The 19590-nt window shown below is 40.7% G+C and overlaps 2 protein-coding genes and 1 non-coding gene across 8 annotated transcripts; 2 read left to right on the forward strand and 1 right to left on the reverse strand.

Moving 5' to 3' along the window:
* Positions 1-10: 10 nt before the first annotated feature.
* On the reverse strand, positions 11-98 carry trnar-ucu (transfer RNA arginine (anticodon UCU)). The gene is given in 2 exon segments: positions 11-46; positions 62-98. It is a non-coding gene; the product is annotated as a tRNA-Arg (tRNA).
* A 416-nt stretch (positions 99-514) lies between these two features.
* On the forward strand, positions 515-10334 carry coro1b (coronin, actin binding protein, 1B). Of its 3 annotated transcripts, XM_015946897.3 has the most exons (12): positions 521-666; positions 839-982; positions 3008-3213; positions 3377-3499; positions 4099-4228; positions 6304-6485; positions 6560-6679; positions 7913-8017; positions 8097-8242; positions 8452-8509; positions 8894-9235; positions 9310-10334. In XM_015946897.3, exons 3-12 carry the CDS (start codon positions 3010-3012, stop codon positions 9430-9432), a joined length of 1533 nt encoding a protein of 510 aa, XP_015802383.1. In that variant the 5' UTR covers positions 521-666; positions 839-982; positions 3008-3009; the 3' UTR covers positions 9433-10334. The 3 variants fall into 3 exon arrangements, with proteins under 3 accessions (XP_015802384.1, XP_015802383.1, XP_054603779.1); XM_015946898.3 differs by lacking the exon at positions 839-982 and having other exon boundaries at positions 515-666; XM_054747804.2 differs by lacking the exon at positions 839-982 and having other exon boundaries at positions 586-610.
* A 1229-nt stretch (positions 10335-11563) lies between these two features.
* LOC129165217 (histone-lysine N-methyltransferase SETD1B) lies at positions 11564-16498 on the forward strand. 4 transcript variants are annotated; one of them, XM_070548905.1, is made up of 4 exons: positions 11564-11895; positions 11995-12030; positions 12176-15046; positions 15761-16498. In XM_070548905.1, exons 3-4 carry the CDS (start codon positions 14974-14976, stop codon positions 16345-16347), a joined length of 660 nt encoding a protein of 219 aa, XP_070405006.1. In that variant the 5' UTR covers positions 11564-11895; positions 11995-12030; positions 12176-14973; the 3' UTR covers positions 16348-16498. The 4 variants fall into 4 exon arrangements, with proteins under 4 accessions (XP_070405006.1, XP_054603781.1, XP_070405005.1 ...); XM_054747806.2 differs by having other exon boundaries at positions 12176-12243; XM_070548904.1 differs by lacking the exon at positions 11995-12030.
* The last annotated feature ends 3092 nt before the right edge of the window (positions 16499-19590 follow it).

Genomic DNA, 19590 nt, shown 5'->3' on the forward strand with positions numbered 1-19590 from the left:
TTTCAAAATGCGACTCCGGTGGGACTCGAACCCACAACCTTTGAATCCCTTCACATTAGCCTAGAAGTCCAATGCGCTATCCATTGCGCCACGGAGCCACCTGTTGAACTACGTGGTTCCAACAGTACATTTTAAAAACAGTTCTCGGTGTTCTGTCGTGTGTGAACATAAGATGGCGCCACAGGGTTGAGTTTAAAATTCAGATGCCCCCCCCCCCCCCCGTTAAACATAATCAAACAAAAATCATTATTAAAGAAATGCAATTTTTTAACCAAAGACAAACGTAAACAATATTTCTGTTCATAATTTGTAGCTCAGTTTAAGAAATCTCCTTAGCTTTTATTGACTGATTCTGAGGAAGCGTAAAATAAAAATAACGACTTCTTTTACGGCATATGTATTTTATTTAGTGTTAAAGCATAAAAATATACATTTTGCGTTTCTAATTGTTTTATTTAGATTGCTTGTTTCCATTTACCCAGGAAAACAAAAGGCAAGTGTTTATCTTGACCCACTGCGTGTCTTTGTCCGTGAGCGGAAGTCCCCGGGATCTTGCTCCATCGCTCCAAATCGGGCTTTTGTTAAAAGGGGGACGGGATTAAAAAAAAAGGTTTGCGTCTGGTATTTCCCATCTCCATCTCCCAGTTTGCTGCTCGCCGTGCACCGGTAATTACCGCGTTACCGTCGTAGGATATGATTTTTCATGTTCCACTTTTTTTTTTTACTCCAGCTGACTTTAAAACCAAAAAACAGCACGTCGGGCTTTTGTGAAATATTAATTTCCGGAATATAACATTCTTTCCTTCCCCGCGTTAATGGATACGTTTTATTATTATAGGTCTGCGCAATAGCAACGAGCGCGTGCCTGGACACTGAAGGGGATTAAGTTACTGCTGCTGGCGGCGGATTATTTTATTGGCCTCCTCTTGTCGAGTCTTCTGGTGATCGTTTTTCCAATTAAGAGAGGTCTCACATAAACCAGGTATGATGTTCTGCTCGGGGGGAGCACCGTTTCCTCTGAACGAGCCGTTGTGGCTTTAACTAGGCTGGAACGCCCATCATTTTGTTGCTCATTCCTGTAGTTGCTCTTTGCAAACCGAGTGGCTCTTTTCCTCTTATTGCGATCACACGACAAAGAGAAATGTTGGAAGAATGCTGATAATCAAATGAGAACGCGTCAGAGTGTTTCTGACATGTCCGATATCAATTATGTTGGCGGTGGCTGCTCATTCTGGGTGCAGGATTTGATGCATTGCGTGTTGTGACTGTGAAATGATAATTTACTCCTCGTGCCAGCTTGTACAGTTTGCTTAGAAATGCGTGGATCTGTAAGTAGATAAGAGTTACACCCAACCCCCTCCCCTCACTGCCACGGCATGTTTTGGTTTCAGGCAGATCATGAGCTCTGGCCGACTGTACTTCCAGGACAGATCAGCACGAAGGAAGTTTTGACATTGCCATTTCTCCCTCAGCAACACTAAAAACGCGACAAAACAGATATCCAGCCTTTTCTGTTAAACAGTTTCTGATTTATTAAAGTGGGTTTCTGTGAATAGGCTATGAACAATTAATAACTGATGAATGTATCTATTTGAAAAACCTCAGTTAGGAGAAACAGAGATTCATTCTGACCAGACAGAAACGCTAACGACGAATACTAATGAGGCCAGTTAACGTACATTTGTCTTAAAGGGGTGCTAGAACAACTTTGTGGAAACTGTTATTTGAGCCTCTATAGGGCTTGTGATCACACGTGGTGACGCACAGCTTTCTGGGATGTGCGCGGACATGTTAGCAGCTTGAGAAGGAGCAAATTTGGGTGAAAGAAAGTGATAAACAACATTATAAAATCCCAAAAAGGATGTGGAATATACAGGGATACGTTAAATAAAGACTTTGTGGACCAGTATGTGGACAAAATCAGCATTATAAATGGTTCTAGCTTACTGGTATGTGTGTGTAGCTTGTGCATGTCGCGGTTGAAGGAAAGCAACGATGTATAAAAAAGCGTACACCAGCTGTAACTTACCAGAATGAAAATACTCCGGAAGGTGATGTTTGGTCGCCTTATGGCTGCGATCCATGCGAACCGACGAGACTTTGCTAGATACTTGGTCTCCATGGTTTTGCCTCTAAGCAGGAAAACGGTGAAAAGTTAGCTTGTTTTCCACCTTTATTCCCTTGGCGATTACGTGTGTCACCCAACAGCACAACAATGATTTACCATAGTTGTGTAATGAGTAATAGATTCATTTAAGCCGCGAGAAAGAGACTGAACGCGCTGTTTAAGTAGTAACGAGCAACAAGTAAGGACTAACATGCCTCGAACGGGGCGGACGCGTCGGTGATGACGTCATGATCACAAGCCCTGTTGACCCTTTGACAAACTTTCACCAACTCACATGAAGGTCGTGTTAACAAAACAAAAAGAGAAAATCATCAAGCTAACGTAGCTTTAGCATTACATCCTCGTTTATACAAATGCATAGCACCGATAAGGCTTTTAGTGTGTCACATCTAAAGCAGTCCGAGTGGAAACACCACTTAAAAGTGTTTCTGTTCTATCATTTTGACAGTGATAATTTGATTTCTCTGATATGGCCACACATTTTGTTTCATGTTACCCACAATGCACTTTGACTCAGACTAGCCATTAGCGCCTGTAGGACTTACATTCTCCAAACCGAAGTTGTTCAGGAAGTTATTTACAATGGGTAAAACAGCAATTATTTATTACTTTTACACACTTACAACTGACCAAAATATTCCATCAACTGGTGTCCAATACTGGTCCTCGGGAGCCTTTATGAAAAAGGAAATTCTAACAAGGCATTAAAGCTGCATGATAATAAACAAACACGATAATGAAATATTAAAGTGATGCCTGACTATTTGCTTTAACTATTTATCTTATCAATTATTTACCGCTCTTATTTTGTTAGTTGTATCCATTTATAGTTGCTGGAATTAAACTACTTTGCTACGTTTTCCACGATTATCTCCACAGACATGTCTTTCCGTAGAGGTGTGGTCCGGCAGAGCAAATTCCGTCACGTGTTTGCGCAAGCCTGGAAAGCCGAGCACTGCCTAGACGACGTCCGAGTGTCCCGGGTGACGTGGGACAGTCCCCTCTGTGCTGTCAACCCCAAGTTTGTTGCGGTCATCATCGAAGCAGGTGGAGGAGGAGCGTTCCTCGTTGTTCCCATCACCAAGGTTCAACCTCCTCCATTACATTCAGCCTCAGATCATTGGATCAATATCTTCTAGACGATTTTTGATGCCTTGCTGTGTATCCCTTTAATGCAGAGCTTTTTATGTTTTAACGGATTGCTGTGATCTTGAGCTAGATCAGTGGAGTTTTTGTTCTCTTCTATAGAGCGGTAGAATCGACCAGTCCTGTCCCACCGTCTGCGGACACGCGGCGCCAGTGCTAGACATCCAGTGGTCACCTCATGACGACAACGTCATCGCAAGTGCCTCGGAGGACTGCACAGTCAAGGCAGGTTCAGCGTCAGAGTTTCAGACCCAGCTGTTTGGTGTGGTAGTGGTTTGTGGCCTGTTATCGGGCTGCTCTAACTCGTGCTCACCCCTGCACAAAGTTGAATGTCTTGGTGTGGTAAAAACAGCGGCAAAGTCGTTTTCTCTGCTGTTGTGTTTTGTTTTAAACATTTGCAAAGATTGAAGTTAACAGCTTTGGTCCAGTAAACAATAAACGTAGCTGTGTAAAAAGCCATGAAACACAGAATTGAACACAAAAACAACGAAAAGCCAACATGAGACGTCGTTCTGTGGTCTGTAACCAAAGAAAAGCTTAATTACAAAACTGCAACAGGAAGTTTAGTTTCGACTGGTTTTTACATCTGATTAAAATCAGCTTTAAGATTTAAAAGAAGAAATTCCAATTAAGGCCTGCCTATCATAAATGAAAGGCTATTACAGTGTTCAGCCCCTGCCACGGTTATTCACTGTAACAATGTCAGAAGGCTTTCATTTTTCAGGGTTTTCTGCTTCATCACAGCAGAAAACTGGACAGAGCAAATAAAATTGTATAAAGCCTGCTCTTATTTATATTTTATATGTGCTGGACGTTGTTTAAAGGTGTGGCAGATCCCAGACGGAGGACTGACATCCCCGATGACTGAGGCTCTTGTGACCCTTGAGGGTCACAATAAAAGAGTGGGAATCCTGGCGTGGCACCCGAGTGCCTTCAACATCCTCCTAACTGCAGGTAGGAGAACTCACTTCATGATTAACCGGTTTAATGTTTAAAACATGGTCTCTTAATAAATAACAGATTTTTGGAGTTGTAAACAGCAAAAGTCACCTTTTACATCTAACACACACACACACACACACACACACACACACACACACACACACACACACACACACACACACACACAGTTAAAAGAAGTGCTTGTGGTATGTGAAATACATCATATTTAGGTTGTCTTTCTTTGTACCAAATAATAAATGGTAATTTGAATGGAGGAAATGGCCCATGCTAAACATTTATTAACCAGAAAGATATTGTGTTCCAATGGTAGCCCATTTTAATATTGTGTGTATAAAAAGAGATTAAAAGGTAAATAAATGACCTGAAAATGAATTAAACAATGAAAAATCGCAGTAAGATCAAGTTTTAGTATCACCCTCCACTGAAGGGACTTGTTAGGTAATTTTATTTCCCATCTAGGGTTACCTTAGGGAAAGTTCAACACGCAGGGGTGATATTATTAAGCTGATCAATATCCCATACCGATAATTGACCAACAATAAACAATTTAGACTTTGCAAAGTGGAGAGAGATCAGTGATACACACGAGTCGGTAGTCAGTTCGCTCTCATCAGACAGAACCCTCAGAAAGCATTTATTAAGGACACACAAAATGGTAAACACACACACTTGGAGAGGCTCTCACTGCCTCTCAGGCAGGAAGGCACACCAGGTGCAATTTTTACAACAACAGAGCTGTCTGGCCCATAACCCAGAGTACTACTGATAAGGGGGCGCCAGTTCTGGTACTGAGTGCAAGGTCAGTCCTCCCTGTTGGAGCTAAAGCTGTTCCCAGAGAAATAGAGGTGGATAAACAATGAACCTTCGTTTAACCTCCAGATGTCAAACCGTTAAAGACATTATTAACAGTAAAATATCAGTTTTTACCCAACAGGACTAGTCACTGGATGTCTTCCATTGGGTTAACTTTTGGAGTTAACCCAATGGAAGATGGCCACAAGGCGTTTCAACATTAGCGAAGACAAAAACAGCTAAAAACTCAGCCAAGCTTACAGCTACGAAGCTAAAGCGTGTTCGGTAAGAGCTGGTTTTCGTTATTACAACAAGTGTTTTTGTGCCACTTTTCTTGCTAACCTTTTTAACTTTTGGCTATTTGGTCATCAAAGAAACAAATTGTTGCCTAACTGGTGAAATAGTGTTTATTTTTATAGTGTTTTGGATCGATCGCTTCTTTGAAGCGTCAAGCTTTATTTTTCAAACTGGCGAGCTAGCCACAGAAAATTCTTATTTTATTGGTGAAAATTTTGGTTTTGAGACACATTTTTATTAAGTATAAAATATTTGCAATACAGAGAATGATCGTACGGCTGCATGCAGGGTTGAACGACTGAAACAACATGACACACTCACAGCTATGGTCGTCAGTCAACAGGGTCTGCCATCTCCGTCAAAGAAGACACAAATATATCCTTTTGCTAAATAAACTGAAGTACCTCTATCGGCACCTGACTCAAAGGAGAGTCCAAGTCAGAATAGTCCAAAATTGATGCCAAAGCCATTTCCAACGAGTCGTCGCCATCTTTGTTTTTTTGGCTTAGTCACAGAAACATCCCGCCCTCCAACAGAGAGCTGTGGTTGGCCCTCTGAACCAAAAGAGTGCTGTGATTGGGTCACAATGGATGTCAGTGAAAGGGGGAGTCCACCATACATTGTCAAAGAAGATGCAAACAAAATTGATAGAGTGCTGTGATTGACCCAGGACCAGATGACCAGCACTGTAGAGGTATCAATTTAGTGTGGGTAGACCATTATTTTGCCTCTGGACTCACACCGAAGTACTTCTCTACAACGTAAGTCAGACACATTTCTCCAAGGGCTTCTCAGATGTTAAGTTCAGAAGTGACCGATGCTGTTAATGTCTCATTTGCTGCTTGACAGTGCTCTTTTCTTATTTTACAACACAACAATCCAGGCCTTCCTGTGTTCTTCTGCTTTTGTCCAAGAGTATGTAGATAACGTCATGAACTTTCTGTTGCGTTCATTATTATTTCTCTCCATCTCTTCAGGCTGTGATAACGTGATGTGTGTCTGGAACGTGGATACGGGGGAGCTGGTGTACCAGATCAGCAATGCTCACCCAGATCTGATCTACAGCGTCAGCTGGAACAAAGATGGCTCTGCTGTCTGCACTGTGTGCAAGGACAAAGCCCTGCGTGTCATCGACCCCCGCAGAGGCACCGTCCTTAAGGTGATTTTACATTTACGATGCACGTAGAATAGATGCGACTATGAAGTACTATGAGTTTATACTCATTCCTGTAGGTTAGAGAGAAGGTCCATGATGGTACGAGGCCCATGAGAGCTGTGTTCCTCTCAGATGGAAAAATTCTGACTACAGGCTTCAGCAGGATGAGTGAGCGACAGCTGGCTCTGTGGGATACAGTAAGTCTATACTAAGCCCTTTTCAGATTGACATTCTGGAATATGTGTGGACAATTCAGTCCGGTTTTTAACCAGAACTGTGTTTTCAGACACACCACTTTTGTACCTGAACTTGCCCTTCGGCTGCCTTCACACGGCAGGGAAAAGTTCCAGATGTCTGAGGGGGAGGGGGTGGGAAGGCTGTACCCGGATATTGTGTAAACATAGTGCGGCGGGCGTACATGCGTCATTTACCCAAACAAAGCTATTCAGTCAAACATGGCCGACGAAGAGCTAGAATTCCTCTCACTGATCGGACTTATGTTAAGCATAATTCTGCGCACACGAAGATGCATAAGAGACCTGTATGATGAAGCTCAATGGCTAATAAAGGAATCACGGAAGCGGTGTGAAGCGCTCCGTCACGCGTCTAGGAGATGGTACTGTAGGAGGCAAGCTGCCATGGTTCGCCGCATGCTACAGGAGCGAGCTATCTAGGTGCGCACAGCGTCCCCCGGTCCCCTCCTCCTCCCTGTCCGGAACTCGACCTCACCAGTCTGAAGCAGCCACCCTGTCCGTGACAAGTCCGGACCTGTTACTAGGGGCTTTGTCCAGTTAAGATATGGAAAAGGTTATCCGGATGTTTGTATTCAGACACAAAGGTCTTAAGGACAGAGTCCCGAACATTTCCGTTTTTCATGGCCTGTCTTAAGGGGGCTCTAGAAGCTTCTGTTGCACAATGTATATTCTCCCAGCAGGAGAGGAGTTGGTAAATTAAAACTGTTATGGAAAATCTGCAAACAAGCTTTTTTGAATGCAAACACGGTCACGGTCAAGATGCCGGAGGAAACAAGAACATGCTAAGCACCAGTCGCCGTTTTCTAGGTCCAAACGTCTTTTGTTGTCTCACACCAATGGTGTTTTGTTGAGTGCGTAATGATTGGAGGACCCAGGGAAGTGCGATAGCTCGGTGAGACCGACAACCAGATGGTTTAGTAGTTGCTTTCAGTCCAAAACATGTTATTGGAGGAGGTTTTCAGACAAATGCAAGAGAACCACTTTATCGTTCTTTTTTTAAATCTCCACAATATATTTATAGCTATACTACGTTAAATGGTTGTTAAGATGAAAAAATGTTTTAAGCTAATTTGTTTTCCAAATTTGCCATTGCAGCTTTAACACTTACTGTTTTAATATTCTGATGGATTACAAGGCTAAAATTGTGACATTAAAGACAAATTTATCGTATTTCAGAAAGATCTCACGGAGCCAATGGCTGTGCAAGAAATGGATACAAGTAACGGAGTTCTTCTGCCTTTTTATGACCCCGATACGAACATGGTCTACCTCTGTGGAAAGGTGAGAACCTGCCTAGTAGCTGTACATGATCACTTCATGGTCCCGTTTGACTAAACCACTTGACTATTTGGCTTTTTAGGGCGACTGCACCATTCGGTATTTTGAAGTGACGGATGAATCTCCATATGTTCACTTCCTCAGTTTATACAGCAGCAAGGAGCCTCAGAGGGGGGCGGGCTTTCTTTGTAAAAGAGGCGTCGATGTCAATAAGTGTGAAATTGCCAGGTAGGCCCACAGAATTGTTGTTATTTAAATAATAATTAAAAATAATAAGAAACAGTTTAATACATCTAACCCAAATTAGCTTTAATATTTGCTACTTTTCCTTGTTCTGCGTTTTTAATGTTTTTTACTTTTTACAAATGTTTGTTCAGACTTTGTATTCTTTTGTTTGTACAATGCTGTTTAACCTTGTTGACCCTGTTCATCTATAGGTTCTACAAACTGCATGAAAGGAAAGTGGAGCCAATTTCAATGACTGTGCCACGGAAAGTAAGTCACACAAAAAATGACATGTAATAAACAACACATTATATAAGATATGTATTTACTATCTGTTTTTCCTGGATAAAGCAATAGTTGTCCTCTTTCCTCTCTAGTTCAGCCAATCATGTATGCAAACAAGACACACCGATCCTAAAAATGATAAATTTGCATTATGCAAACATTTAGAGGTTGGAGGGATATTGGTGAGCTCAAGTTAGCTAATGTTTTCCTCTTTTCCTGGACAATCAGTTTTTGAATCCAGAATTCCTGATTGGTCTTACAAAACTGGAGTTCTTTCTCATAATAAGAAACATTTTCGATTGCTGTCTTGTTGGCGTGATGGACCCATTCAGAAGGCAATAACCAAAATGATCCCTCTTGCCTTCCCAGTCCGATCTGTTCCAGGGAGACCTTTACCCAGACACTGCTGGTTTAGAGCCGGCTCTTCTGGCTGACGAATGGATCTCCGGGCAGGACTCTTCACCTCTTCTCGTCTCCCTGAGCGGTGGGTATGCGGCCCCTCCATCTAAACACAGGGACACCCTCAGAGGAAAGCCGAAGATCTCCTCTCAGGACTCCGGGACTGGTGGAGCCACACTTTCATCAGGGAATGCAGCAGCTCCACCCACATGTACACCAACCTCTGTCTCAAAGGAGACAGAGGAAGAGATGCCACAAACACGAGTGGCCACAAGGGACACAGACGGCAACGCAGACAGGCCAAGGAGAGAGGTGCGTTGTTAGTTTTGTAGAGCTACTTTTTGTGCTCGAACCTGTTATCTCATTAGTTGTTTTGCTTCTTTCAGGAGGACATGTTGACTGAGCTGCTAGCAGAAATGAAGGCCTTGCGGGCTGTCGTGCTCGCTCAGAACCAGAGGATTGAGCTGCTGGAGAGGCAGCTGGCCCGCATTGAAGATGGCGACGTATGAGGAGGCAGGCGATCCACTACGTTTAGATAGTATTCTTAACAAACTTATAGAATGTAGCTTTACTAGAGTTAAAAGTACCCTAAAAGCTGTGTGGGTGGAAGAACATAGCATAAAGAATAACTGAGTCAGTTGTTTGTGATTGAAAACGGTATGTCATCTGCATAGAGGGACATCCGCAGCAGGAATCATTTGAATTTTAACAACATTGTAGCAGCTATTTGCAGCTTTGTGAAGTCTATTCTTTAATTCTGGAAGAATCACTGCCTCAAATTAAAGCTTAAAGCACTAATACACAATTCCAGAGGGTTGCAGAAGTTTAGCAGAGCAGCTACGTACCTCTTTTCTCTCTTAAACATAAAAAAATTTTACCACTAGGGGGTTTTCATTCAGGTAGTTTTAACAGCTAAACTGTGATGTATCAGACTCTTTGTGTGACCTGTGTTTTTGTTTTTCTTTCTTTCACCGTGCAAATCGTGTAAGTGGTAGGTGATGAGGAAGTAGTTGAAAATTAATGTGTCTTAATTTTGTTGTCAATGAAGAAGCGCAACACTAACAAGAGAAGCCCCAAGCAACAGGAAGTTAAATGTGAACTCTTGTGTTTCTTTTCTTTTCCAGTTTGCAGTAACATATGTGTCTGTGTTAAATTATGTACAGAGTTTATAGTTCTTTTTAACATTCAAATTTTTTTGTTTGTCGTTGAATGTGACTCACATCATTAGGCATTATTCTATGTATCGGTCACTTGTAGTATGACAGATGGTACTAAATCCAGATGCACTTCCATTCTAACTTTGTTTCTGTATGCACTGACCTCCAAACACTAACTGTAACAGTAACAGAGTCAATGAGACCGTATTGTGAAAAAAGAATCATTAAAACTTTATTTTATACTTTGCAAACAATGACTTGTTTTGTTTAATTTGATGTTTGTGTCACGTTCAGGTATTTGTGACTATTTTCTTTGACATGATAAGCATTTAGTTATTTTGTTTTTGTCTTTTTAAATTAAAAATTATTATTAACTGTTCACGACTCTTACAGAAATTTGCGTGACTTCAGGAAGAACAGACAGTTTTAAAGAGCGACCAAGATGAATAAAAATGACAAATACGGAATAAACCGGTTGGTACTAGAAAGCAAGTTGAGTTTTTTTTCCACGTTTTTGGAATCTTACAGCAAACTAAACGCATGACAGAGTTGTTTCAGGGAACGGGTAAAAAAATCAGCCAACTGTGCAAACCATTGCAACTCCATCTTGCAGCTGTGATGCTAAAAATATGATTAAGCATTTTAACCTCTAAAGGATTTTTGAAGCAGTTCTGATCTCACATTCGGATTTTGAGTCACTCTTTAGAAACATTTTTGAAATCAGTGACTTAAATTTAGCTATTCTGCACCAAATTAGTGTAAAAACATTAATAAAAAAACACGTAGGAGTAAAAAGCAAGCAAGTAAAAAGCAAGTTTTTTAAAATGTGCATGAAAAACCTATCTAATATTCCTTTTCTGTTGAGTCTGTACTGCAAAACTGACTTTAAGAAAGCACAAACCAACTTTTTTTTAGACTTTTTATTCTAAAAATAAAAAGTTTTATCTGCAAAACCAGCACTATTTAAAAGAAGGTAAATATCATCAAATGTTCTTGTTTTGAGCAAAAAATACATCTGTCAATTGGGTGAGAGTTAGGAATACTTAAAACTAGCAAACTAATTTTGCATTAGTCAGAAGTCTTGCCAATCAACTTTTGCCTACCACATTAGAAATTATGAACATATTCCCTTAAAGTGCTGTTTTGCAGATAAGAAAGATTTTAGACAAAAAAAAAGATACATTTTCTAAAAACAAAGCTTTCTTGTCTGTCTTTAAATCGTTTCTTGCAGTGTAACATTGTCTTTTTTGGCTAGACATTCAGCTTGAGACAACCATATGAATATAGATGTACCATGTTAGCGTAGTAGAGGTGTACTGTGTTAATGTTACTGTACAGATTCAGCCAAAGCAACCTTCACTGAGAGCGCATCAACCCAGCCAGTGGTGCACAAAACAGGATGTGGCCACGCAGTTTCAGAAAACTGCAAAGTTTTTCACCTTGTTCTTCTTTAGAGGCAAATTCTGCAGCAGTGATTAACAGATTTTTATTTATTTTAAGAAACCTGGTAATACACCTGGTTTAAACATATGCATTTCTCATATAAATAATGGTGCATGTTCAGATCTGTGGTTTCCACAACGTCCTGCTGCACTTTGTGTTTAATCTGCGCTTGCAGCCCCCTCAGCCTCCACCTACCTAAAACGCTTTGCAGCTAGCTTCTCTTCACCACATGACATGCATCAGTCTTCTCTTTCCTCTGCTCACATGCTGTGAGATTATTCAAACACACCCTAAATGACAAGCAAGCCAGACCCCCTCACTCTCGCTCTGTGGCGCCACAAAGTGCAGAAATAGCATCTTGTAATTACTTTGGTAAGTTTATTATCTTCTATTTTATTCTAATGAAGGTTTTTTTCTTGTTACATTTTGGATACACTTAAATTTTAATAAGTTTGGTTGTTTGTTCAACAGATATGTGTAGGAAGAATTGAATAAACCACAGCCAAAGTCAGTTGTCCTTATTTATCTGTGTTATTACATTGTAAATGTACCTGCTAGTAGTTAATGATGTATTGATTATTTTATCTCATTGTAATGACAATGTTACAGCAATGGCGAGCTGTCTGAGGCTGTGTATTTTTCATTGTGACAGGAAACCAGCAAGTTTGCGAGTGGCCTGCTGAACTTCCTGTCATTCGAATCAACACTGTCTACTCAGAGGCAAGGCAGACATTTCATTTTTCTAATATTTATTCCTTCTTGATGTAAAATGTCAACTGAATACATTTTAATTGGGCTAAATCTTTGTCATTGTAATTCAAATAATAACGACAAGGCATATTGAGACTTATAATTACACGATCCTTTAATTTTCTTGTTCCAGGCTGTGAACACGCTCACACCAATAGGTTTTCACATGAAAGATTCATGGCTTCTTTAAGAGTACCAGGAATTTATGAGGGCAAAACCATGCCTCTGGCACAAAGTCATTTGATTTTCTTTTTTTTTTTTTTTTTGATCGCACTCAACAGGAAATACTCTGCAAAGGTAGCGTGCGTTTCTAAATCTGGTTAGACCTATAGGATTTGAGTTTGGAAGGCACAACAAAAGTGAGACTTGGGTCACAGTTTTAAAATTGCCGTCGTCGTCGTCTTCCTCCGCTTATCCGGGTCCGGGTCGCGGGGGCAGCATCCCAACTAGGGAGCTCCAGGCCATCCTCTCCCCAGCCTTGTCCACCAGCTCCTCCGGCAGGACCCCAAGGCGTTCCCGGACCTGATTGGAGATGTAACCTCTCCAACGTGTCCTGCATTTAAATATACCTCAACACAGAAAAAAAACATTTAGGTAATTATTATATTTATTTGTATTTTAGCCAAGAGTCTGACAAAATAACCTGTGCAATTTTCATGTGTTACCTTCAATGGTTCAGGATTTTGATAATAAGCTGTCTGATGCTAATAAACTAACAAAATGGCTCTATTTTCATAACAAAACCTAAAATAAATTTAGCCCCTGTTCAAGCGCTTTCTTGGCATCAGAATGTCACTTTAAATTTCACGGACATTCATTCATTCATTCATTCATTCATTCATTTTATTTATAAAGCACATTTATACACGGCCAAGGCCGACCAAACTGCTGTATACTAGAATTAGGGTGAAACGAATAAAACCAAAATTCACGAGTCAGAAGTAATAAAAGTAGCACAGTGACGACTATAAAGTCAACAATAAATAAAGTAAAACAAAGACATAGTAAGAGGCCGACTAGGCCAAATTAAAAGCCAAAGAATAGAAATGAGCCTTCAGGCGTAATTTAAAAACAGAGAGAGAGGGGGACATTCTCACTGCAAGAGGGAGTTGGTTGCAGAGACGAGGCGCACAGATTGAGAACGCATCGTATGTAAAATCCATGGTAAGTAAGAAATGGGATTAGAGAATTGCGTTTTTAGCCCCATTGACTTGCATTCATTTTGTCATTCTTCCGGGGACCCATAGTCCAAAAGTAGATGGGCGTGACTTAGACTCCCTATATGCAACTTCGAATTTGTAGTCATTTTATTTATGAATTTTTACAAACTAATAAATCTCAAAGTAAGTGACATAGTTGAAACTCACATAATTTCTTTTCTTTTAAACTGAAGTACAACCATAGACATACGTCATGTGTGATTCACGGCGTAAGGAAAAGCAGATTAGAAAAAAAAGCTTGCGTTGAATTTTTTTATTATTCCGGAGACCCATGAGCCATAGACATATATGTGTAACGGAATGAAATGACTGTTTTCCACCTAAAAGTCCCCCCCCCCCCCCCAGCAGGAAGTAATCTGCATGAGATATTGCCTTAAGGTCTCATGCATTTGCTTCTAAACTGTTTTCCTTTCCAGCCCAAGAGAAGAATGAAGAAGAACTCTTTCTATTTTTAATAAAGCTAATCAAACAAAATGTTAGTCAATAATAAGATGTGAACCAATCTGTGAAATGACAATGTTATGATTAGTAAGTTTTAATAAGTAATATGACTTTAATCTAGCTGCACTAGACATCCTGATACACGTAATGTAAACGCATGACACGTTTTATCTTTCTCATCCAATCGGAACCTTCCTTTCTGAAGACTGGCGTAGTCTCTGTGGTGTTTATAAATCCGTCCAACTTTGATTCGACTGTAAATCAAAACATCCAGATTAATAAAACCAGTCCCCACGCCATCTTAGTACAGTTCACCGCAATCTGCTGACGCTGTTTCATCGGCTCCGGTACCGAAAGGGGGGTCCGAGGACCTGGCAAACTGGATCTATACAGAGGTCTCATTCTAAGGGTATGTGTGGAGCGACAAAATGGCATCTCATGTGTTTATGAAACTCCGATCATAGCTTAAGAGCAAAACATCACTTCATCACTCAGACTCTCTTCTCCGGTGTAGTGTAATGGTTTATGCTCTTTTATGAAAGAGGAACCATCCTACATTTTAATTTGTGATATTAATTTGTAATAAATTAATAACCAAATTTTATAGAATTAAGAAGACTCAAAGGTTGTTTTCATCGATAAACTGACGATAATATCCGTGGGTCTGTGTTTCAGTTCAATGAAGAGACAAGTTTGAAAGTGAAAAGTTTTAATTCTTGAAATAAAACTAATGATTTTGAAATGACAAGCATGGGAAATAACAATCAACATTGGCAACTTTGTTGGACAATCTTTAACAGTTGATATTTTAAACTTGCTCAAATAGATCTTGTGTTGAATGTGTGAAGATGGAGAATGATGTGATATGAATGCGTGTGTGCGTCTGATTTTGCTTCAGGAAGAAACAGGTGTCTGAGTGAAAAGTGATGGTTTGAATGAACTTAGGTTTTGTTGGAAAACAATTGCATCAGAACGCTATCTATTGTGGACTGCCTCACCGACTTAGGACCCTCTTTTAGATCCGGGACGTCAAAGGAGGATGTTTCATCCAGGGCACCTTGGCTGGCAGAGAAGACGAAGGTGTCCGACGTTCCGGTCCAGAGTTGACCTCGGTACACGTGATGAAGCGTTTGCAGATGCGCTTTCTTAAGTTTAAATTACTCAGAAATCAAAAGACTCGGGACGAGTCTGCGTTAGCGGCTGCAATTCAGCTATCCTGTCTGGCTTGACAGGAATACGAGAGTTCTGATGACAACATCACTCACACATACACCATTCATCTCACGTCTCACTCACACCAAGATCCATCCATTCACTTAGAATTTAGAGTTAGTCTTGTTTAAAATTGTTTAGAAATAAATCTTCTTAAACATTTTCAAGGTGACTCTCTCTTCTGTTGTCTCTCAGTCAATACGAAGTGTTACATAATCCCTGCAATAAAAAGTTCCAATCTTCTGGTTAAAAGTACCCAAAGATCCATAAGATTGATTTCATATTCACTATGGAATCTCATGTCTTATGGTTCGTTAAATAGATGTAAATTAAATCCTTACATATGTGAAAGTAAAAAATTGGTGAAACATTTATAGAAACACCAGATCCTCTTAAAAGCTAATCTATGTATGGGAACTGAAAGAATTAATGGTGGATTGTTGGACTGTTCCTACTTCCAAGTTGGGGAAAATCAACTTGTTTATCTTCGTCCAACTGTTTTGATAAAGTGTTTTAGGAATGAGCAAAGATTCGTGTGTCCACACTTTTTAAAAATTTTCACTTTTCTCACCAAAAATGTCCACACTAACTAATCTCTTCTCTCCTCATTGCAGGAATGGGCGGTGTGACAGTGGGGATCCTTGTTATCGTACTGGTTTTGCTGATTCTATTACTATTTTGCTCCTACAAGGAGCTGAACAAGCAAGCAAATGGCAAATATACCGTCCAAGAGATATTGTTCAAGGAAGGAGGGCTCAGGGATCAAGCGAACAATGCAGTGATGACTGTGAGAGCATGGATCGGCATGTTGCCTGAAGGCAATGAAGAAGGAGAGGAGATGCAGAGAGTTGAGTTTGAGGAAGGGCAGGAGGAGGGGTATGGAAGTCAGCAGGAAAGCGACAACGATGGAGAAAATGAACAAGACGAGAATAACGAAGAAAGTAGTAACACAAATGACAAGGAAGATGATGAGTCCAGTTCGGATAGCTCGGAAGCAGAAGAGAGAGTCAGGTTAATGGATACACCTGAGGTAAAGATTGAGATGGTGGAAAAGCAGGAGGACATGGTGGAGGAGCAAAGGCCAGTGGAAGTGAGTGGTGGGACTGGGTTGTTGATAGATCTAAAACAGTTTTCAGGAAGTGCCATCTGGTCCGAAGAAGGTGGGGGTGAGGGTCAGAGCAGCGATACAACTGTACTCTAGAAGAGAAAATACACAAAGACCAAAAGTCCAGCTAAACCAAAGTGGCTTTCAAGCAATGGCTCCCCCAAGGCGAGGCCAGGGGTGGCCATGAATTGCTGTCCCACCCCCAGAAAAAGACAGTTTTAATAAATCATATTAATGTTCACTCAAACCCTAAACTGATCTTATTTATTCAAGACATAATTGTAAAACAAAATAAAACTAATTCAATTAATGAGTAAAGAAATAACCATAGTAAAAAAATACATATGTTTCTGCTGCTCACCATTTAAGAAAAGTTTTTATCTCCATAGTTTTTTTGTGAACACATGCAGCAACAGGTGACTTAAACTAAAAAAAAGAAACATTTTAAAATAACATGTGAAATAACATTTTAAATAACAAAATAATTTTTCTGAAATGTTTATGTTTGTAAAATTTAAGTTAAATGTTTTGGATAAGTACTGTTTTTTTTAAATAAGGATGAATAAAGGAGCAATGCAACACATCGCTACAGACTAAACTCTTCCAGAGTCACCACAAGGACCAATGTGGTGAGCCACCCCAAAAATTCTTTGGCCCCGTCCGGCCACCCCATCAAAATTTTCTGGAGGCGCCCCTGCTTTCAAAACATCCTTTTTGTTTTCAAAGCCGATAAAGAAAAACCAGAAAGAACACAGTGTAAGATAAGACAACAAAGAAAAGAGAGAAAAACATTTTCCTCAGTGGTGGGCCTCTGGTCCAAGGGCTGCTTGGTGTCAAGGAATCAGAAGAAAAAAATGTTTGTTCAAATAAGCTGTTGTAAAAAATGCACTTACATGTATTTCAAACTTTTCCATTGCTTGTTTTATATTTTACATTGCTTTGAACATTGAGTTATTTTGCATAATTTTTAATAAACACTTTACCATGTCCATGTTGTTCTTTATTACAATAAGTAAATCCAATAAAGTAGGGGCGGAGGTCTCGCAATATTACACCGCGAGACTTGGAAAGTCATGCCTGGTCCTGCTGTCCCCGAGCTCTCTGCCTCGCTGCTGCCTGGACCATCTCCTACAATTGTGGCCACCATCTATCGTCCTCCTAAATATAACAAAGACTTTCTAAATGATGTTTCTCACCTGCTTTCATATTTTTCCTCTCTGTCTCAACATAAAATCATCCTGGGTGACTCCAATATGCATGTGGACAATTTCAACAATGCTCTCTCTAAAGATTTTTTTTTATCCTGCCTCGAATGCTTTGGACTTCAGCAATACATTAACTTCCCAACTCACTGTAAAGATCATATCCTGATCTGGTCTGCTGCACTGATACCACCCCCACTGACTGTAAATCTCACCTAGTCCCATACTCTATTAAAAATATAAACGCTGACACATTTTCTTCTGAAATAGTCACTCTTCCAAGTCTCACACGCAACGGTTCACCTGATGACCTGGTCTCTCCACCCTCTTGAATATTCCCGCCCCACTAAAAACCAGATCTGTTTCATTCACCTGCTCGTCACCATGGTTCACCCCTGCCCAGCTCAAAGCCCAAGGATGTCAACTGGAACGACTGTACAAGTAAACTGGTCTAACCATACACAAAGAAATGTTCTCTGCTCACATAATGCTCTCTCTACAAGGACCACCTCTCATCTGCTTAATCTTCATATTCTGATTTCATTCACTCTAATCAAAACAACTCAAAAACTATTTTCTCTCCTGCACACTCTCACAAAACCCCCTGACTCCCTCCCCTACATTTACACTCTGATATTTGTAGCTCACTTATATCCTTTGTTATTTCTAAAATCACCAACATCCATCAACACCTGACCTCTCAGGGTGCTCCAGTCTCCAAAGTGGACTTACTACCCTCTACCCACTTCACACAACATTTTCCAGCTTCCCCCCTCCCTCAGTCCAAAAAATCCCTGAACTCATCCTCAAATCGAAACCGTCCTCCAGTCAGCTTGATCCCATCCCCACAGCTCTTGTCAAAACCTGCATTTCTTCTCTTGCCCCTCTCATCACTGATATCAATCAACAATCCCTAAGATCTGGAATTGTCCCTCTCACTTTAAAAACAGCAATAGCCACACCCATTCGGAGGAAACCTGGCCTAGACCCCGCAAACTTCAATAATTTGCGTCCTATCTCAAATCAGGGTGTGGTCTGGAAATCATTTCCAACTATAGGCCAATCTCAAATTTGCTATTTTTTTTGCTAAAATACTGTCATGTGTTGTGTATCTACAGCTTCAGTCTTTTCTTGCCCAAAATGACATCTTGGAACCATTTCAGTCTGGTTTTCAGGCTGGACACAGCATTGAAACTGCCCTCTTAAAAATGTTAAATGATAAATTTTTAGCAACTGATGCGAGTGAGGCTGTGGCTCTGCTGCTACTGACTTAACAGCAGCATTTGATACTGTTGACCATCAGATTCTGTTGAATCGACTGGAACACCGGGTGTGGGGCTCTCTGGTTCTGCGTTTGAGTGGATGAGGCCCTACCTCATGGATAGGACTTTCTCTGTTTCCCTTGGCTCTTATTCTTCAGGAGATGCTAAGCTTAGGTGGGGGGTTCCTCAGGGCTCTGTTTTGGGCCCCCTGCTGTTTTCCCTCTATCTGCTACCACTACGACTGTTGTTTAGAAAACATAACATTCATTTCCATCTGTATGCTGACAATTGTCAGCTGTATATGCCTGTTAAACAGGGGGCCAGAAGTAGCATACAGCAACTGGTGAATTGCCTCCATGATGTTACCCAATGGATGGGGTCCAACTTCCTTTCTTTAAATGAGGGAAAAACTGAAACAATAGTTTTTACTCCAAATGACCGCCAGCCCCATGGATTGGACCTTTCATCGTTGCCCCCCTACGAGAAGTCCGTTGATTACGGACTTGGGTGTCAAGATAGATAGGTCTACGATTTGATAGTCAGGTGAACTCTGTTGTTTGTTCGTGTTTCTATCAGTTAAGGCGCTTATCTAATATTAAGTAAATCTTAACAAAACAGGAGTTAAACTGTAGCCAATGCATTTATCATCTCTAGGCTAGAGTACTGCAACTCCCTCTATGCTGGCTTGAGCCAGTCCTTAATGACTCGTCTCCAGCTGGTCCAAAACGCTGTTGCCAGATTTCTGTATGGATTATGTAAGTGGGAGCATATCACTCCCCTCCCAACAGCTTTGGATTGGCTACTGGTGAAGAGTTGCTTATTGTTAAAAATCCTGGTCCTTGTTTTTCAGCGCCACGATATTTAGCCTCCCTGCT

This window comes from Nothobranchius furzeri, chromosome 2 (genome assembly GCF_043380555.1).
Source record: "Nothobranchius furzeri strain GRZ-AD chromosome 2, NfurGRZ-RIMD1, whole genome shotgun sequence".
Lineage (NCBI taxonomy): Eukaryota > Metazoa > Chordata > Actinopteri > Cyprinodontiformes > Nothobranchiidae > Nothobranchius > Nothobranchius furzeri.